At 39.8% G+C, this 15,073-nt stretch overlaps 1 protein-coding gene across 1 annotated transcript; it reads right to left on the reverse strand.

Annotated features, from left to right (window-relative positions):
- Positions 1 to 7,326: 7,326 nt before the first annotated feature.
- Positions 7,327 to 8,385, reverse strand: glob2 (globin 2). The gene is made up of 3 exons (XM_017141987.3): positions 8,045 to 8,385; positions 7,777 to 7,984; positions 7,327 to 7,614 (listed from the first exon to the last, which is right to left on the reverse strand). Exons 1-3 carry the CDS (start codon positions 8,278 to 8,280, stop codon positions 7,405 to 7,407), a joined length of 654 nt encoding a protein of 217 aa, XP_016997476.2. The 5' UTR covers positions 8,281 to 8,385; the 3' UTR covers positions 7,327 to 7,404.
- Positions 8,386 to 15,073: the final 6,688 nt, after the last annotated feature.

Genomic DNA, 15,073 nt, shown 5'->3' on the forward strand with positions numbered 1-15,073 from the left:
TATCTTGCTTTGTTTTCCTACATGTCTGTTCCCAAGTGTAAGTCCATGTCTGGGGCCTAGCAGCTGCCGGGAGCGCATTAAATCCTTAAGCACTCATTATTATTCAATCAGATATGGAGTCGAATGCCTTTTTGTTTGGCTCTCACTTGGCCTCGCTTTCTGGCTGTCTGCGCCGTGCGTGGGCTCACCTAATGACATTCAAATTGCTTCCATCTCCGGTCGGTTTCAATTGGAACACCTTCAACAAAAATTAATGGAATTATAGATCACGGCGCTCAGGGAAGTGAGCTCCCCAGATGATTCTTTGACGACGGCTTGAGTGGGACAGTTACCTTTCCCTAGTTGTTTATAATAGGGATTAACTTTTTCAGAGATTATACAAACTGCACTAAGGCCGCATATTATTTCAAGCTTATTTGAAAAATAAAATATTTATATATATGCGAATAACAATGTTTCAATCTCTATCATTTCACGGACTTTAAAACATTTTTCCGTTGTCACTTCATTAGGGCTTGAGTTTGACGGAGAGCAGGGTCTGTCAACTATTTATAACTTGAACTTAGTCGTAAATTTTATGTGCATCGTAAAGGCCGAAAGTTTGAGCAGCGCACAGGGAAAATGTTGTGAAATCAAATTTACACACAAACCATCCCTAATGACCCTGCCCACAAACAGAACGGAAACGCGGAGGAGCCCTTCCGGAAAAGGACAAATTCAAGACGCGGGACGAAATGTCTGGTTGGCAGGACTTTATTCCGCGGGACTGGAAATTGTTTAATTTCGCCCTCGCTTAATTATCTGCAGTGTGCCGGGTGCTTAAATTATAATGGCGCTGACCTAATTGAGTAATAATTAAAATTAAGTGCATGCTAAATTGTTATTAATTATAGAGTGCACGCGAAGATGCCACCGACTTCCATCGATGGCGTGCAGAGGGACACTTAAAAGTAGCAGTATAGTTTGTTGCAAGTGTCACCAAATGGCAAACTGCATGCTGAAAGTTATAGTCCAACCAGACAAATTAGAATTGCAACTTTAGTTAAGAGAGTTCTTGGCCATACATTTGTGATGGAAAAACTATAATGCATAATAATAAAATAAGAGAGAACGCTATAGTCGGGTGCACCGACTATCAGATACCCGTTACTCAGCTAAAGGGAGTGCGAAGGAGATGGAGATAAAGACTTTGATCCACCGTAGCTTTTTAACGAATGGTCCGATTTAAAAAATTTCTTCTACATTTCGATAGGTGTTCATAAACACAATAGAACTGCATTTTTACTTTTCCGAAATATTGAAATTTTTTAAATCGTATATAAGCGATTGTGGGCGTTAGAGGGGGCGTGGCACCCTTTTGAAACAAACTTGCACTGCGTAGGAACTCCTAGAATCTGCATGCAAAATGTCAATCTTCTAGCTTTTATAGTTTCCGAGATCTCAGCGTTCATACGGACAGACAGACATGGCTATATTCACTCGGCTAGTGACCCTGATCAAGAATATATATACTTTATAGGGTCGGAAATGCTTCCTTCTAGCTGTTACATACTTTTGCACGAATAAAATATACCCTTTTACTCTACGAGTAACTGGTATAATAAAAATACAATTTTGTATAGAAGGCGACTCAGGCCTTACAAATATTATCTTTTATTTATTGAAACAATCTAAAAGTTGATTTACTTCTCCTAACGACTAATGGCTGTGCCCAGAAATTAAACGCGCCAGTCGCAACTAATGCAATCCCACCCTCATTCAGATAGAGGGAGTTCAGCAGTTGCAGTGACACATTTCAATATAAATTATTGTCAATGGGAGTGCATAAAATGTCGCATGTAGCTGCAACATGAAAACACCGAACAACAAATATAACCAGGGCTAAAAACAAAAGGAAAACCCAGCAAATCGCGTTATTCATCGTTAAAGCAACTGCAGGCTGCAGAGCGATGACGACAGCGACGGACGACGAGATGGATGTACGGGGCGTATGCGCAATGCGATATGCAACAAATTGCTAAACAAATCAAATTTATTGCCAGAACTGCCAGCATTTGCAGTACCCATGTAAAGCGTCCCCGAGATAGCAGAAATTAATATGAGTCCGCGCCCCTCGTTTGGCTATCAGCGTTGTTGTAACTTCATTTGGACCCGGTTTGGTCCTTGGTCCTTTTGTAGCTGTGCGGTTGGTTTTCCCAACTCGCGTTTCATTCTTTCGGTTAAACTGCATTTTTGCCGGCGCAGACTGCATGCATAACAACATGGCGGTCGCTCTGACCGGAAGTCCGACTTGTACGGCGTTAAATTTATGCCAGAATGCAGCTTCACAGTTGCAGCTGCAGCTTCAGATCCTTTTCATACTGAAGCTGCTGTTTGCCCGCACTGGTACAATGGGTTAAACGAGATGGACGAGATGAAAGCTGGGGGAATCAGCGGGAATTCCAGTTGCACCTCTTCAAGTTAATTTAACTTGTACTCTTTCTGTAAGAAAGAAAATTTTATTAAAACTTGTAACTGTCTTTGCTGATTTTATTAAAATTATATTAGTTTAATTAACCTTTAGAAAAAGACATGCAAAATTGCGTTTATACTTCTCGGAAATCTTTAAAGGTGTGGGCGCCAGGCACATTTTAAAATCGTTAGTAGGCGATTGTGTGCGTTATGAGTGCCCAAGAATATGTGAGGCTAATCCAAACTTTCTAGCTTTTGTAGTTTCCGAAATCTCTCATACAGACGGACGGACAGGCAAACAGACATGGCTGTATCGAATCGGCTAGTGACCCTGATCAAGAATATATATACCTTGTAGCTTCCTTCTAGCTGTTACATAGTTTTGCACGAATCTAATATACCCTTTTACTCTACGAGTAACGGGTATAAAAAGATTGTATTCGTGCAAAACTATGTAACAGGTAGAAAGAAGCTACAAGGTATATATATTCTTGATCAGGGTCACTTCTACCTGTTACATAGTTTTGCACGAATACAATCTTTTTATACCCGTTACTCGTAGAGTAAAAGGGTATATTAGATTCGTGCAAATGTATGTAACAGCTAGAAGGAAGCGTTTCCGACCCCATAAAGTATGTATATTCTTGATCAGGGTCACTAGCCGAGTCGATCTAGCCATGTCCGTCTGTCCGTCTGTCCGTCTGTATGAACGCTGAGATCTCAGAAACTACAAAAGCTAGAAGGTTGAGATTTGCCACACATATTCTTTGGCTTCCTACGCAGCGCAAGTTAGCCGAGCGCTACGCCCCCTCTAACGCCCACAATTGCCCACTAACGATTTTAAAATGGGTCCTGCGCCCACATCCTTAAAGATTTCCGAGAAGTATAAATGCAATTTTGTTGTGTATATTTATACCTATCGAAATGTAGAAGACATTTTTCAAATCGGACCATTCATTAAAAAGTTATACGCAAACAAAATTTATATATCTATCTCCCTCGCACTATCCAGTACAGCGTTTGCACTCCCTTTAGCTGAGTGACGGGTATTAGATAGTCGGCACACCAACCCGACTATAGCGTTCTCTCTTGTTTTTTATCTTTACTCTTTTACGAGTAACGGGTATAAAAAATACCACGACTCAAATTACAAGAGTGGCAGCGGGAAGAAGAAATTCCCTCAAGTCGAAATAGAGCGAGGTGGGCCTATAGTTGCACATTTGAAATTCGAACTGGACGACTTAGAAAATGTTGTTTTTATTTCGAGCATATCAAATTGAGATGCCGCATAAAAAAACTGATAGCACATAATAAAAAATTGATTATCGTTTCATATCATTTTTTTTTTATTTATAAAATAATATTAAATTAAGTAAAAATCTATTTCCCTACAAGGCACAAATGTCCTCGACTGTCGCTTTGCCCAATAACGACTTAATGTTGATAGAGTCCTGCCCATTGTCGCCGCTTGGGCAGTTATCCTAGTTGTTGATTTTTATTTTCTCAATTAGGAAGCTGTTTTTATTATTGTTGTGCGCTGCGTACAGTTAAACAAACTAAGCAAGGGGTAGGCGGGTGGGTGGCAAACATGGCCACGCCCACTCCCGCTGGCGAAAGGGGAGGACGGAGGCGTTGGCGGCGGCAGACACTTATTCATCAGGCGGAAGTTTGCTTGCCTCGCCCATTGTTGTTGCGGCCGTTTGTTGCTGTTGTTGTTCAGCAGACTTGTTAGTTGTTCGTGGGTGTTTGCCGCCTCATGCAAATTGCATAAGTAACGAAAGCGAGGAAAAAAACGCCTGGCGAGAAGTAAGGCGAAAAAGCAGAAAGTAAAAAGTAAAAACCAACAAGGAAAATAGTGGCAAACAAAGTTGCCTTCGCCAAACTCCCCCGTACACTCGTATATTTTTTGAATTTATATTTAACTGTATTACAAGGCAACTGCTCCCCCAGCCCCACCACCATCCACACACCCGTTTACATCTCCATTGCCATCCAAAGCCAGCCAACGGAATCGGAAGTTATAGTTATGCCGCTTGCGCGGACGCATTCTGCAAATATATTTTTGCCAGGCACAACAGCAACAAAAGTTTATTTAAAACTTTTGCGGTTAAGCTTGTTACTTGCCAGCTACTTTTCCCAACGCCCTTCGCCCTCAGAAATGCTAACTCGTTTAGCTCAAGAGTTCCGCCCTAGAAAATATTCGAGCTGCACTTTTCCACAGTTTCCACAGGGCGAGCCATAAACATTTTCAAGCAGCACGTGTAGCCCATCGGTGGTCATAAAAATTATACAGACTTTGGCTTTGACTCCGCCATTAATGTCGAGAGGTGTCCGACCCCGGGCGCCGCTCAATCTCGTCTTAATCAGCTGGCAGATTAACCAACTTTATGCAGCTGCTTAAATTTTCAGCATTCTATTTGCTACCCCTGGTGTTGGCATCATAAAAATTTTCAATTTCATTTGCCTGGCACAAAGAACGGGACCAGCAGAAGCAGAAGCAGTGGAAGAGAAGCAGTAGCAGGCGAAACAGCGAGGAGCAGCGGCAAGTGCAGGATGCTACTGGCATATCGATGACGGCCACTGCCACCTCCTCCCCGGAAATAGGGGATTCTCCTGCAGAAAGGAGCGCTGTCCACCCCGACAGACCGGGCCAATAAAAGTGTCGAAGGCTGCCTGACAAAGCGCCGGCCTGCTTTGTATTTATGATGAGCCATCCGTGCCAAAGTCCCTCGTCGTGCCAATCCCGTGCCTCCTGCGGGTCACACAGTCCCCTCCAGCCCGATCCCCTAACTCCTCACGGAAGCTGCCTTGCACTGTTCATAGGAGCTGGCACATAGACCAGCTAGCTATTCCTGGTCTAAATGAAAGTACACTGGAATATTGCCTTTAATAGAATATCTAAAAAGTATCAAAACAAATTATAAAAGGAAAGGTGAAATATTTGAAACATAACTAATTGCATAGTTTGAAATAAATTTGTAATCAACTTTAATATCGTATTTGTCGGAAGGTATGTAACAAGTAGAAGAAAGCGTTTTTGAACTGAGATCTCAAAAACTATAAACAGCTTGAAGATTGGGATTAACAGTGCAGATTCGAGGGGTTCCTATGCATTGCAAACATAATTCATTAATGTACCGCTCCCCTTAACGCCCACAAACAGCAAATACTGTGGCGCCTACAAATTTGATACTAGAATGAAAATTTAAGTTGAAATGTATTTGTTTCGTAAATACCTACCGATTGACCAAAAACAAGTTTTTTTCTAACAAAACTCCAACGCACTTCTATGTATGTGGTATTTATACCCGTTACTCGTAGAGTAAATTGTATTCGTGCAAAAGTATGTAACAGCTAGAAGGAAGCGTTTCCGACCCCATAAAGTATATTTTCTCTTGATCAGGGTCACTAGCCGAGTCGATCTAGCCATGTCCGTCTGTCCGTCTGTCCGTCTGTCCGTCTGTCTGTCTGTCTGTCTGTCTGTCCGTCTGTATGAACGCTGAGATTTCGGAAACTACAAAAGCTAGAAGGTTGAGATTTCCCACACATATTCTTGGGCCTCCTACGCAGCGCAAGTTTATTTCAGCCGAGCGCCACGACCCCTCTAACGCCCACAATCGCCCATTAACGATTATAAAATGTGTCCTGCGCCCACATCTTTAAAGATTTCCGAGAAGTATAAATGCAATTTTGTTGTGTATATTTATACCTATCGAAATGTAGAAGACATTTTTCAAATCGGACCATTCATTAAAAAGTTATACGCAATCAAAATATCTATATATATCTATCTCCCTCGCACTCCCTTTGGCTGAGTTACGATTATAGTCGGGACACCAACCCGAGTACAGCGTTCGCACTCCCTTTAGCCAAAGACCATATTCTAATGTCTTTGCTTTAGCTGAGTGACGGGTATTAAATATTCGGGACACCAACCCGACTATATCGTTCTCTCTTGTTTTTTATAGGACTTGACTATTATACAAGCGATATACATATCGTAAATATTTTGTTTAAATTTTATTCAGGACTTGAGTGACAGCTATTTCCTTCCCTTCTTTTTAGTTTCTCTTCCTAATCGGCAGTTGGCATCACTGACGCCAAGAACATGTCCTGCAGTTAGAGTTCGTGCGGGTCACAGTGGGATGCCTGCCATGCGAATTGGGAGCACTGGAGCTACAGCCTCACCATTGATGGAATTCCAATAAATCCTCCTCTCAGCTGGCTCCTCTTTTTCTCGGGTGTGTGTGTGTTTTAACCGCTGCAGAAGCAGAAGCAGCAGCAGCTCTTAGTGCCATATTTTTGTTGGGCATTTGAATTTTGAGCTTTTGTGGGATGGTGTCTCCCTGCCCGTCTCCATGGGAAATAAATTATGGCTTAATTTAATTTGAGGTGCCTGCCCGGTCACCGCCTGCAACTGTGGCGAAATCTGTCTGTGGTTGCTGGATTTATATGCAAGCGAGTGTGGAGGCCTTAGATTAGTTGCCAATTCGCTTCGGCCCTTCGGTGATGCATGGCAATAGGCGATTTTTGAAAAAAAAATCGGCTTCCTTTGGTCCATCGATGCATGGAAATCTAGAAGAAGGAGGTAATTGGCTAACAGCGTTTTTAAAACCTTGGTTCAAAACGAGGTTTGGGATCCATATCAGTGTTCTTCTAAAAATTCTTAGTTTAAATTTGCTTTTTGTTTTAATTAGACGGGTGTCAGAATAAAACCCTTCTGAACGAGGTTAAGAGGTATTTCGCCAACTCAAACATTCGAAATTTTTGATGATGATTTTGTGACGATATCGGATCGCTGAGGAATAGGACCCTGCGTTTCCTATAAGTAACATTTTTTTCTGGCTGGGGAAAGGGAAATAAAAATACAGTAGAATAAATTCACAATTTAATTTTTTGTTAAATTTTGCACGATTATCATTAGAATACTATAAGTATTGGAAATAATCCTAATCAGGTAGTTATTTTCATGAGCTTATTGCCACTCGCATCCATAGTGGTCCTGAGCGCAGTCGACAATGCTCGTTTTCTGGCCACATCCACTATAGCGTATTCCCCGATGATTTGCACCAAATGGGTTAATGCGTTTGTTAGTGTGCAGGAATTGTGACTTTCGATTACAGATGACTGGAGAATATATATCTTGAGGGCGGTGGCCAGCATCTAACAAAAAATATACAAATTCAACTTAGTGGAGAGTCAAAGGCAAGCGCGAATGAATTTATTATGCAGATATCATATGTTTTCTTAATATTCATTTTATGTAATTGTGTCGTCCAAATTTGACTGGAATTCAATGAAAAACTGTACTCCCGTCCTACTTACCTTCATGTAGTCGGGATCGATTCCATTTTTCAAATGCGTGGGGAGGTTTTCATCCAAGGCCATGCGGAATGCTAAATTAGTATCCAACGTTTGAACCAGCTTCGACATTAGCTTCATCATTGCCATGGCATGGCCATGCAGCTTACTTAGGTTGATTTTTCCATCTCGCCTAAAGAAGTTAATAAGGTTTTCGTGCTGCGTAAGGAAACTGACGCACATAAAAAAAAGGTAAAAGGTAAAATTTAATATGTTGATCAATAACGACTACCTGTAGAAATTTTCCTTGCCAAATCGGCGCTGGAATGGCTCAATTAATCGCCAGGCATTGCGCAAGGCGGCCTTCTCCACCATTGTAAACTCATTTTCATCGGGTTTGTAGCTTAAATCTAGTTCAGGCAGTGGTTTTGGATAAACCGGCAGGTCCACATGGCGACGCTGTTCCTCATCACTTCCTTCCGATTGAACTGTTTGGCTTATGTGGCTAAAGTGGCTAATTTGGCTCATATTTCATAGTTTATTCTGTAATAAATATTAATATTGATTTATTTTCTAAAAACTTTAATCCTTTCAGAATGGATTTGGTAAGCATTCCAATGCCTACTGTGGTCTACTTATTGGAACTCTCTATTAGAGAGTCTCAATCTTTGAAAGTTCGTTTGGACAGTGTAAGTACAAATAAAATATATAGAAAAATTAAACAAAAAATTACAACGCGTCAAATGTCGCCTCATATGTTAAAATCCGGAGCTCCGTTCAAACGATAAAAAGTTTTGTTCTATGACTTTTTGTAAAAACCAGGGATTATAAATAAGAGTTAAATTAAAGTTAATTAACTTTTAATCTCCAATTTTTATTATAAAAGTTGACAAATAACTCTTACGCTTCAATTTTTATTATAAAAATAAACAAATAAGAGTTATTTGTCAACTTTTATAATAAAAATTGAAAATAAAGATTGAATTGAAATAACTCTTGAACGAAGGGGTTCATTAGTTTAAAATGTATATCTATAAAATCTACCCTTGAATACCTTTCTGTTGATATGCCATATGTCCCCAGAATATTTTTTATAATGTATCAAATGTGTGTATGCACCCTTGCTTAACATTTATTTTTCTTATCCCATTTGGTACATTGGGGAATATGAGTTATATGTAAATTTTTTTGAATAGGTTAACTCTTATTTACGATCCCTGGTAAAAACAGCAATAAATATAAAAATGTCTAACGCCTTTAATTCACTAAAGCTGCTAACTTCTTATTTATAGCGTTAAAAAAGTATTTTTAAATCCTATAGACGTCTCCTGAACTTAGTTTGATCCTGTACAAATTCGACGGTTAAATCCCACCCTCTCAGATGAAATATAAATCAAAATCTGCTATTTAAAAAGTTTGCAACAAAAAATTGGTTCTGAAAAATTGAATATCTGAGTAACTAGTATCCTCGAGTATATTAGTCGAGGGACTACAGCGTTCGAATTCCAATTTGATTGGTGTTATACTTAGTTCAAAATAGGCTTTAATATTGGTTCATAAAGAACTTACATACCTAGTTTTGGACGCATTTTACACTTCTTTTGTGGCGAGGCAATAATTAATGTGGAGCATGTTTGGAAATACGTAAGCGTAGCAGAAAAGTAATCCGAAAATAAAGATATGAAAGCGAAAGTTAAAAGTTGAGCAGCGGCAGCAACAAACAAACAAGCAAACAACGCATCAACGCAAACAGCATGAAAAGCGCGTGGGGTGAAAAACTTTTTCGGGTGAAATTTTCTCATTAAGCGCAATGCAGTTTGCAACTCCCCCTGCCACCCCCAGCCCCATCCACCCTTCCGCCCTGCTGGCTAACCGGAAATGCATCAGTGTCAGTTTCGCTGGCTGCGCAATTTCGTTAAGAAGTGCGCAAAGTTGTTAAATTTTACGATTTAATTGCGAAACTATTAAAAATTACGTCGCCTTTCGTTGGGCGCGAGCTGCAGTTGCTGTCGTAGTTGGAGTTGTTGGAGTTGCTGTTGCGGATGTTGCTGCTGCGGCTGCCACAAGCAGCAATGCCGCAAAGTTTTAAGTATCAAAATGGAGCGCTTAATGGTGCCCCCATAATCACACAGAAAAAAATGAAATAGAAAATTTAACTTCTTAGAAGAAAGATTAATACATATTTATAATTCTCAAACCTTCAAAATTTCAAAAAATGTTATTATTAATATATATAGCATTTTATTATTAATATAAATAAGTTCTGTAAACCTTTTTTTTTCGTGTACTCGAACAGTGACAGACTTGGCCGCGTATCTACTTCGGCACATTGGCAAAATATGCTGCCTACCCATGTTTCCGTTCCACTACCCCCTCTTCTCGCCAATTTTTTCCGCACTTTGCGACCCTCGTAAATATAATTTGAGCAAAAGAGTTTATTAAAGTTGCAATTGATAGGGGGAGAAGCTCTTGGAGCCCCTGCCAGCCACTCGCGTAATAAAATGACAAAATGAAATGGTTAAATTAATGTGCAGCGTAATCAACGTTCGCCTGCTAACGAGAACATGAGGAAAAAGTTGAAATCTCTGGCCCGGCAGTCAAGACAAATTAACTTAATTACTCCAAACTGACTGCGAGCCTGGCAAATGTTCCTCTCTCCCCTCGGAACTCGCGACTCAGCCATAACAGCCCACGCAAAGGTGAAAGTTTCATATGGCACTCAAGGAATGGGAGGTTGCCATTGGGGAAATGGGAATGAAATTATACAAATGATTTAAGCAGAATATTTCTGTAAATTTGTTGGATGTTCATACTAATTTTATTGCAAGCGTATTTTGCACCCAAGTTGGTAGTGCTTGAGAACGAAAGTTTTGCCTTTGAAGGAGCTCAGGCTAAGTCAACAGAACCGTGATTCTTGGTATACTTAGCAGATTTCTCTAGAAATTCAGCAGGTTTATTATAAATGTGCCATTACTCAATCTGCAGAGAAATTTTAAATATTATTTCATATATTTGGTTTATAGTTAATAATACGTATAAAGCACACGGCAAGCCGAAGCTTATATACCCTAGCAGATCATTCTATTAATTTACAAATCGCAAAAATGTTAAATTTCTTATTATTTCACATTAATTTTTCGATCGTTTCTATCACAGCTATATGATATAGTAGTTCGATCTTTTAAAAATTAAAATCGAAATTTGGAAATATTTCAAAATAGTCATATCCCAGAGTAGAAGGGAATGTATTAAAAACCAACAGAGATATAATTTTTTTCCCATTAATTTCCATTTAATTTTTCGACCGTTCCTATGGCAGCTATATGATATAGTGATCCGATTTAAAAAACAAAAAAACCGAAATTCAAAAATATATAAAAAAAAATATTCCTATGAGTAGAAGGTAAAATTTCAAAAAACACCGGAGCTAGAATTTTTTTACGTTTTTTTTTTGATCCTTCCTATGGGAGCTATAAGATATAGTTGCCCGATCCGGTTGGTTCCGACTTATATACTACCTGCAATAGAAACAAGACTTTTGGGAAAGTTTTATCCCGATAGCTCAAAAACTGAGAGACTAGTTTGCGTAGAAACAGACAGACGGACAGACGGACGGACAGACGGACATGGCTGATCAAGAATATATATAATTTATGGGGTCGGAAACGTCTCCTTCACTGCGTTGCAAACTTCTGACTGAAATCATAATACCCTCTGCAGGGGTATAATAATAATTTATATTTTTTCGAGTTTGTGTTAAATTGGTTTAACCTTAGATTAAATAAGTTCAAACCCTCTGTGTATCCCAAACTATTTAAGATAAAATTACATTATTCCAATATCCCCGCCACACACACAAAACATCCTGATATTCGGCTCTTAATTTGCTTGTACTCATGTTCATTTGAAATATTTCAATAGATTGCAATTGATATAAAAACCCCGTCTGCGGTTAAATTGTATGGCATGGTAGATAAACAATAATTACGCACATTTAAACACACGCAAATTAACTTGAGCGCATACTCATATGACCAACTGTGTGTTCAGTTGTTGCCGGCAGGATGGTTGGATCGTTGGATGTTTGGATGGCTGGATGGTTATATGGTCGGTTGGCCAGTCGGACTGCTGGTCTGTTCTGGTCATTACAGATTTATCGCAACATAATGTAGGTGTGCACGATTTATGCACAGTTTGCTGAGAGCGACAACAGTAACGATGCCAACAAATCACAGTCGGCAGTAACAACAATAATGATGATATGGCACGGGCACCAAGAAGCGCAGTGGCAGCAAGCACAACAAAAAGCCCCCAGCCATCAAAAGGCAACAATGGAAGACCGGAGGCTCTGTGCATGTGGGGTGCTGATTGCCACCTATTCTGGTACACCCAGAAAAAAATGGTTGGCAAATAAATTGAAGAATTGCTCCGAATGCATTTGAATGCTATAAATAAGAGTACTTTTATTTTATATCTTAAATGTGACCGGGGGTGTCACAGAAATCTTTGTCAACCTTACGCTCAAAACCAACCGTCTTTGGTAGGAAAAGATTTTTATAACACCCCAGTATGATTTAGAATAAAAAATACAACTTTTTATGATTTGTAGTATAAACGTATAAGACAAAAATATTTCTTTATGTGTCATTTTTGCGAGACTCTGGAGCTATCTGCTCGGAACTCTGGCGAAATCCTGCCTCCCGGCTGAAGTGTTCCATGGAACCCAACGCTAGCTGAGTGTGTGTGTGTGCGGAGTGTGTGAAATGCGTATGTGTTGGGGTCAGCCCTTTGCGGAAGCGGAAACGCCCCACAAATCGTGGCCTAATGATCGGGCTTTTATTTAATTAATTGTTGATAACAGTTTCATGCCCAGCGGAAATGCGTCACCGATGGGTCCGCCCAGCCCTCAGTCGTTAACCCTTTACTAGGCAATCTGGTTTTTGTGGTGGCTTACATTCTGTCTTAATTCTCTTCAGCGCTTATTTTAATACATCACATAATTAGCTGGGTGCGAAACGATGATTCAAATCGATCTCACAACCATTAACGCTGAACATTTCTGAGATTTTTGTTTGTCCGATTTCTCGGCAATTTCACGCCACATGCGATTCAATATGGCCAGACCCAACCTGCCCAGCCCTCCCTGGAAACTGCTACCATCGACATCCGCATGCCGCACAATGGGATAATTAAAATGCTGGGCTGTGGCATCGACAGAGATGCACGCTTAACCCCTTGTGGCAACCTGGAGACGCAGACGGAGGAGAAGGAGAGGTCGTGGTGTCCCAGTGTCATTACAATGCAATTATCAGTTACAATAAAAACGGCCACAACTCAAAAATTTAATTGAAGCCCACGCACGGGGGCGTAATTGTTAACTTTCATTACGTAATATCCGTAACGGGCCCCGGATCCGGAGTCGAACTCGGAACCGTTCAGTAGCCTTGGCCTCTCGGGGGATTATGGTGGAAAGTGGCGGCAAAAAGCTGAAAAATTGCAATGCTTTCATTACGCATCCCATTGCATATTTTTGTTGGGATTCCCGGTGCTCTTTATCTCCGCACTTTACCCTCCCACTGGCTGGGCAATTACGCCAGCACGCATATATCAATTAATTACTTTTATGATTCCATAAAACCGAATCGGACCAGCGCCCAGGACAGCCCACTTGACCCAGCCGGCGTAATGACAGATGCAAATATTTGGCCGATCGGTGGCAGGAATTGTGGGTCGATAAATTCGCCAAAGTCAAAAATCAGCCAGGTGCAAATGGATTCCGCAGGAGGAAACGCAGCAAAATCATATGAAGGATTCTTTTAAATAAATTTAAAGTAGTGAACGGAAATCAAAAGACTGAAAGAACTCCGCAGGGACTAATACAAATTTATAGATATTAAATTATAAAAATGAAAAAAAAGTTCATGAGTTACAAAAAAAATTTTAAAATTAAAAAAATATACAAATTTTAAAATAATTGTTGGTTAATTTAAAATTTTAGTTTTACCTAGATTTTCGCTCTAAAAAAAACTTAAAATCCCTTTAAATTAATGGTTTTTCATGAAGCTTATTACAACCCCAACAAGAATGAAAATTTGTAGGATATTCTTTATCAATCAAGAATACGCTTTAAAATTGAAAGTACATAAGGGAAATAATATGGGAAGCCTGATTCACCTGAAACTTTATTTTCTCCCATTCCGCAAAATTATAATATCTTCACCTACATTCCATAAACACACTCCAGAGAGAATCTCTTATGGCTGCGGGAAGATATGGATCCAGATATATGTGCTCAGTGCATGAATATTTATAATGCAGCGGGCGGGCTTTCACTTCAGACCCGCTCAAAGGAACTCGCATTTTAATGTATTCCCTCGCACGACTTTCATTTGTTTTCACTTTCGTTTCCATCATGGAAATGATCCAAACGGGCGGAAAATATCCTCCGCTCGTATCGGCGCCGGCGAAGGAGTAAAAGGAGCCCGTGACCAAGATTTCAAGGGATTTCTGCCTTCTTTTCTTGGACTTTGGTGCAATTTCCTTGCACTTGCACAGCTGAAAGCTTTGAAGTGGGAACGCTTTGATTGTTTGTTATCTCGGAAAATTGAAGTGGCCTTTAGTGCCCATTGATGGTTTGCCATTTGATATTTGATTTTATTTATACACAATTTTTTGTTAATTGAATTGGAAGAATTGACTTTCGAGTGCTTATGGAAATTGTCAATTTCATTTGAACGATTTCAAAGAAATTCAATTATTATTGGATTTACACCTAAGATGTGTGATGTGCTGTTGTGTGTCTTTGAGAGAATTTGTTTGCTTTACATTGATATTTGTAATTATTTTTGTTATTCATCAGGGCAAAGTGTTCTTGGTCTGTTTGTGTTTCCCCTGGCAATGCTCAATCGAAATTTAATTAAAATTTAAGCCCTGTGAGGGCAGACCTTTGTCTGGAAATTGCAAGCGCTTAAATAATAATTACGAGCAAATCAAGGAATAAAATCATATCTTAGTGAGTAAATCCTTATTTAATTTTGTAAGCTTTTATGGTTTCTGGGGAAATAACGTATCCAATTAACAGCGTGTTGATGGGTCTAAATTCCTGGTTTGCAGGGCAATCCCCACTTGGCCCTTACGCTCTCCATCCATCCATCCATCGACCATTCCAGCTATGATTTCCCTGCTCCTCGGCTGCTCTGTAATGAACAGCACGGAATAAATAAATATATAAATTCTTTAAGATTATAAATTTTATGCAGTTGTAAACAATTTCAGACATGCGACCGCAGGCCGGGTGGCTATCTCGCTCTGAGGGATTGGA

Source organism: Drosophila takahashii, chromosome 3R, assembly GCF_030179915.1.
Source record: "Drosophila takahashii strain IR98-3 E-12201 chromosome 3R, DtakHiC1v2, whole genome shotgun sequence".
NCBI classification, from domain to species: Eukaryota; Metazoa; Arthropoda; class Insecta; order Diptera; family Drosophilidae; genus Drosophila; species Drosophila takahashii.

What these genes read in the sequence shown, in the direction of transcription:
- glob2 (XM_017141987.3), bottom strand. Translation starts at nt 8,280, where the DNA reads ATGAGCCAAATTAGCCACTTTAGCCACATAAGCCAAACAGTTCAATCG. An exon ending in GGCAAGGAAAATTTCTACAG is followed by an intron (nt 7,985 to 8,044) that starts GTAGTCGTTATT and finishes TATGTGCGTCAG; the next exon opens with TTTCCTTACGCAGCACGAAA. An exon ending in TCGATCCCGACTACATGAAG is followed by an intron (nt 7,615 to 7,776) that starts GTAAGTAGGACG and finishes ATTTTTTGTTAG; the next exon opens with ATGCTGGCCACCGCCCTCAA.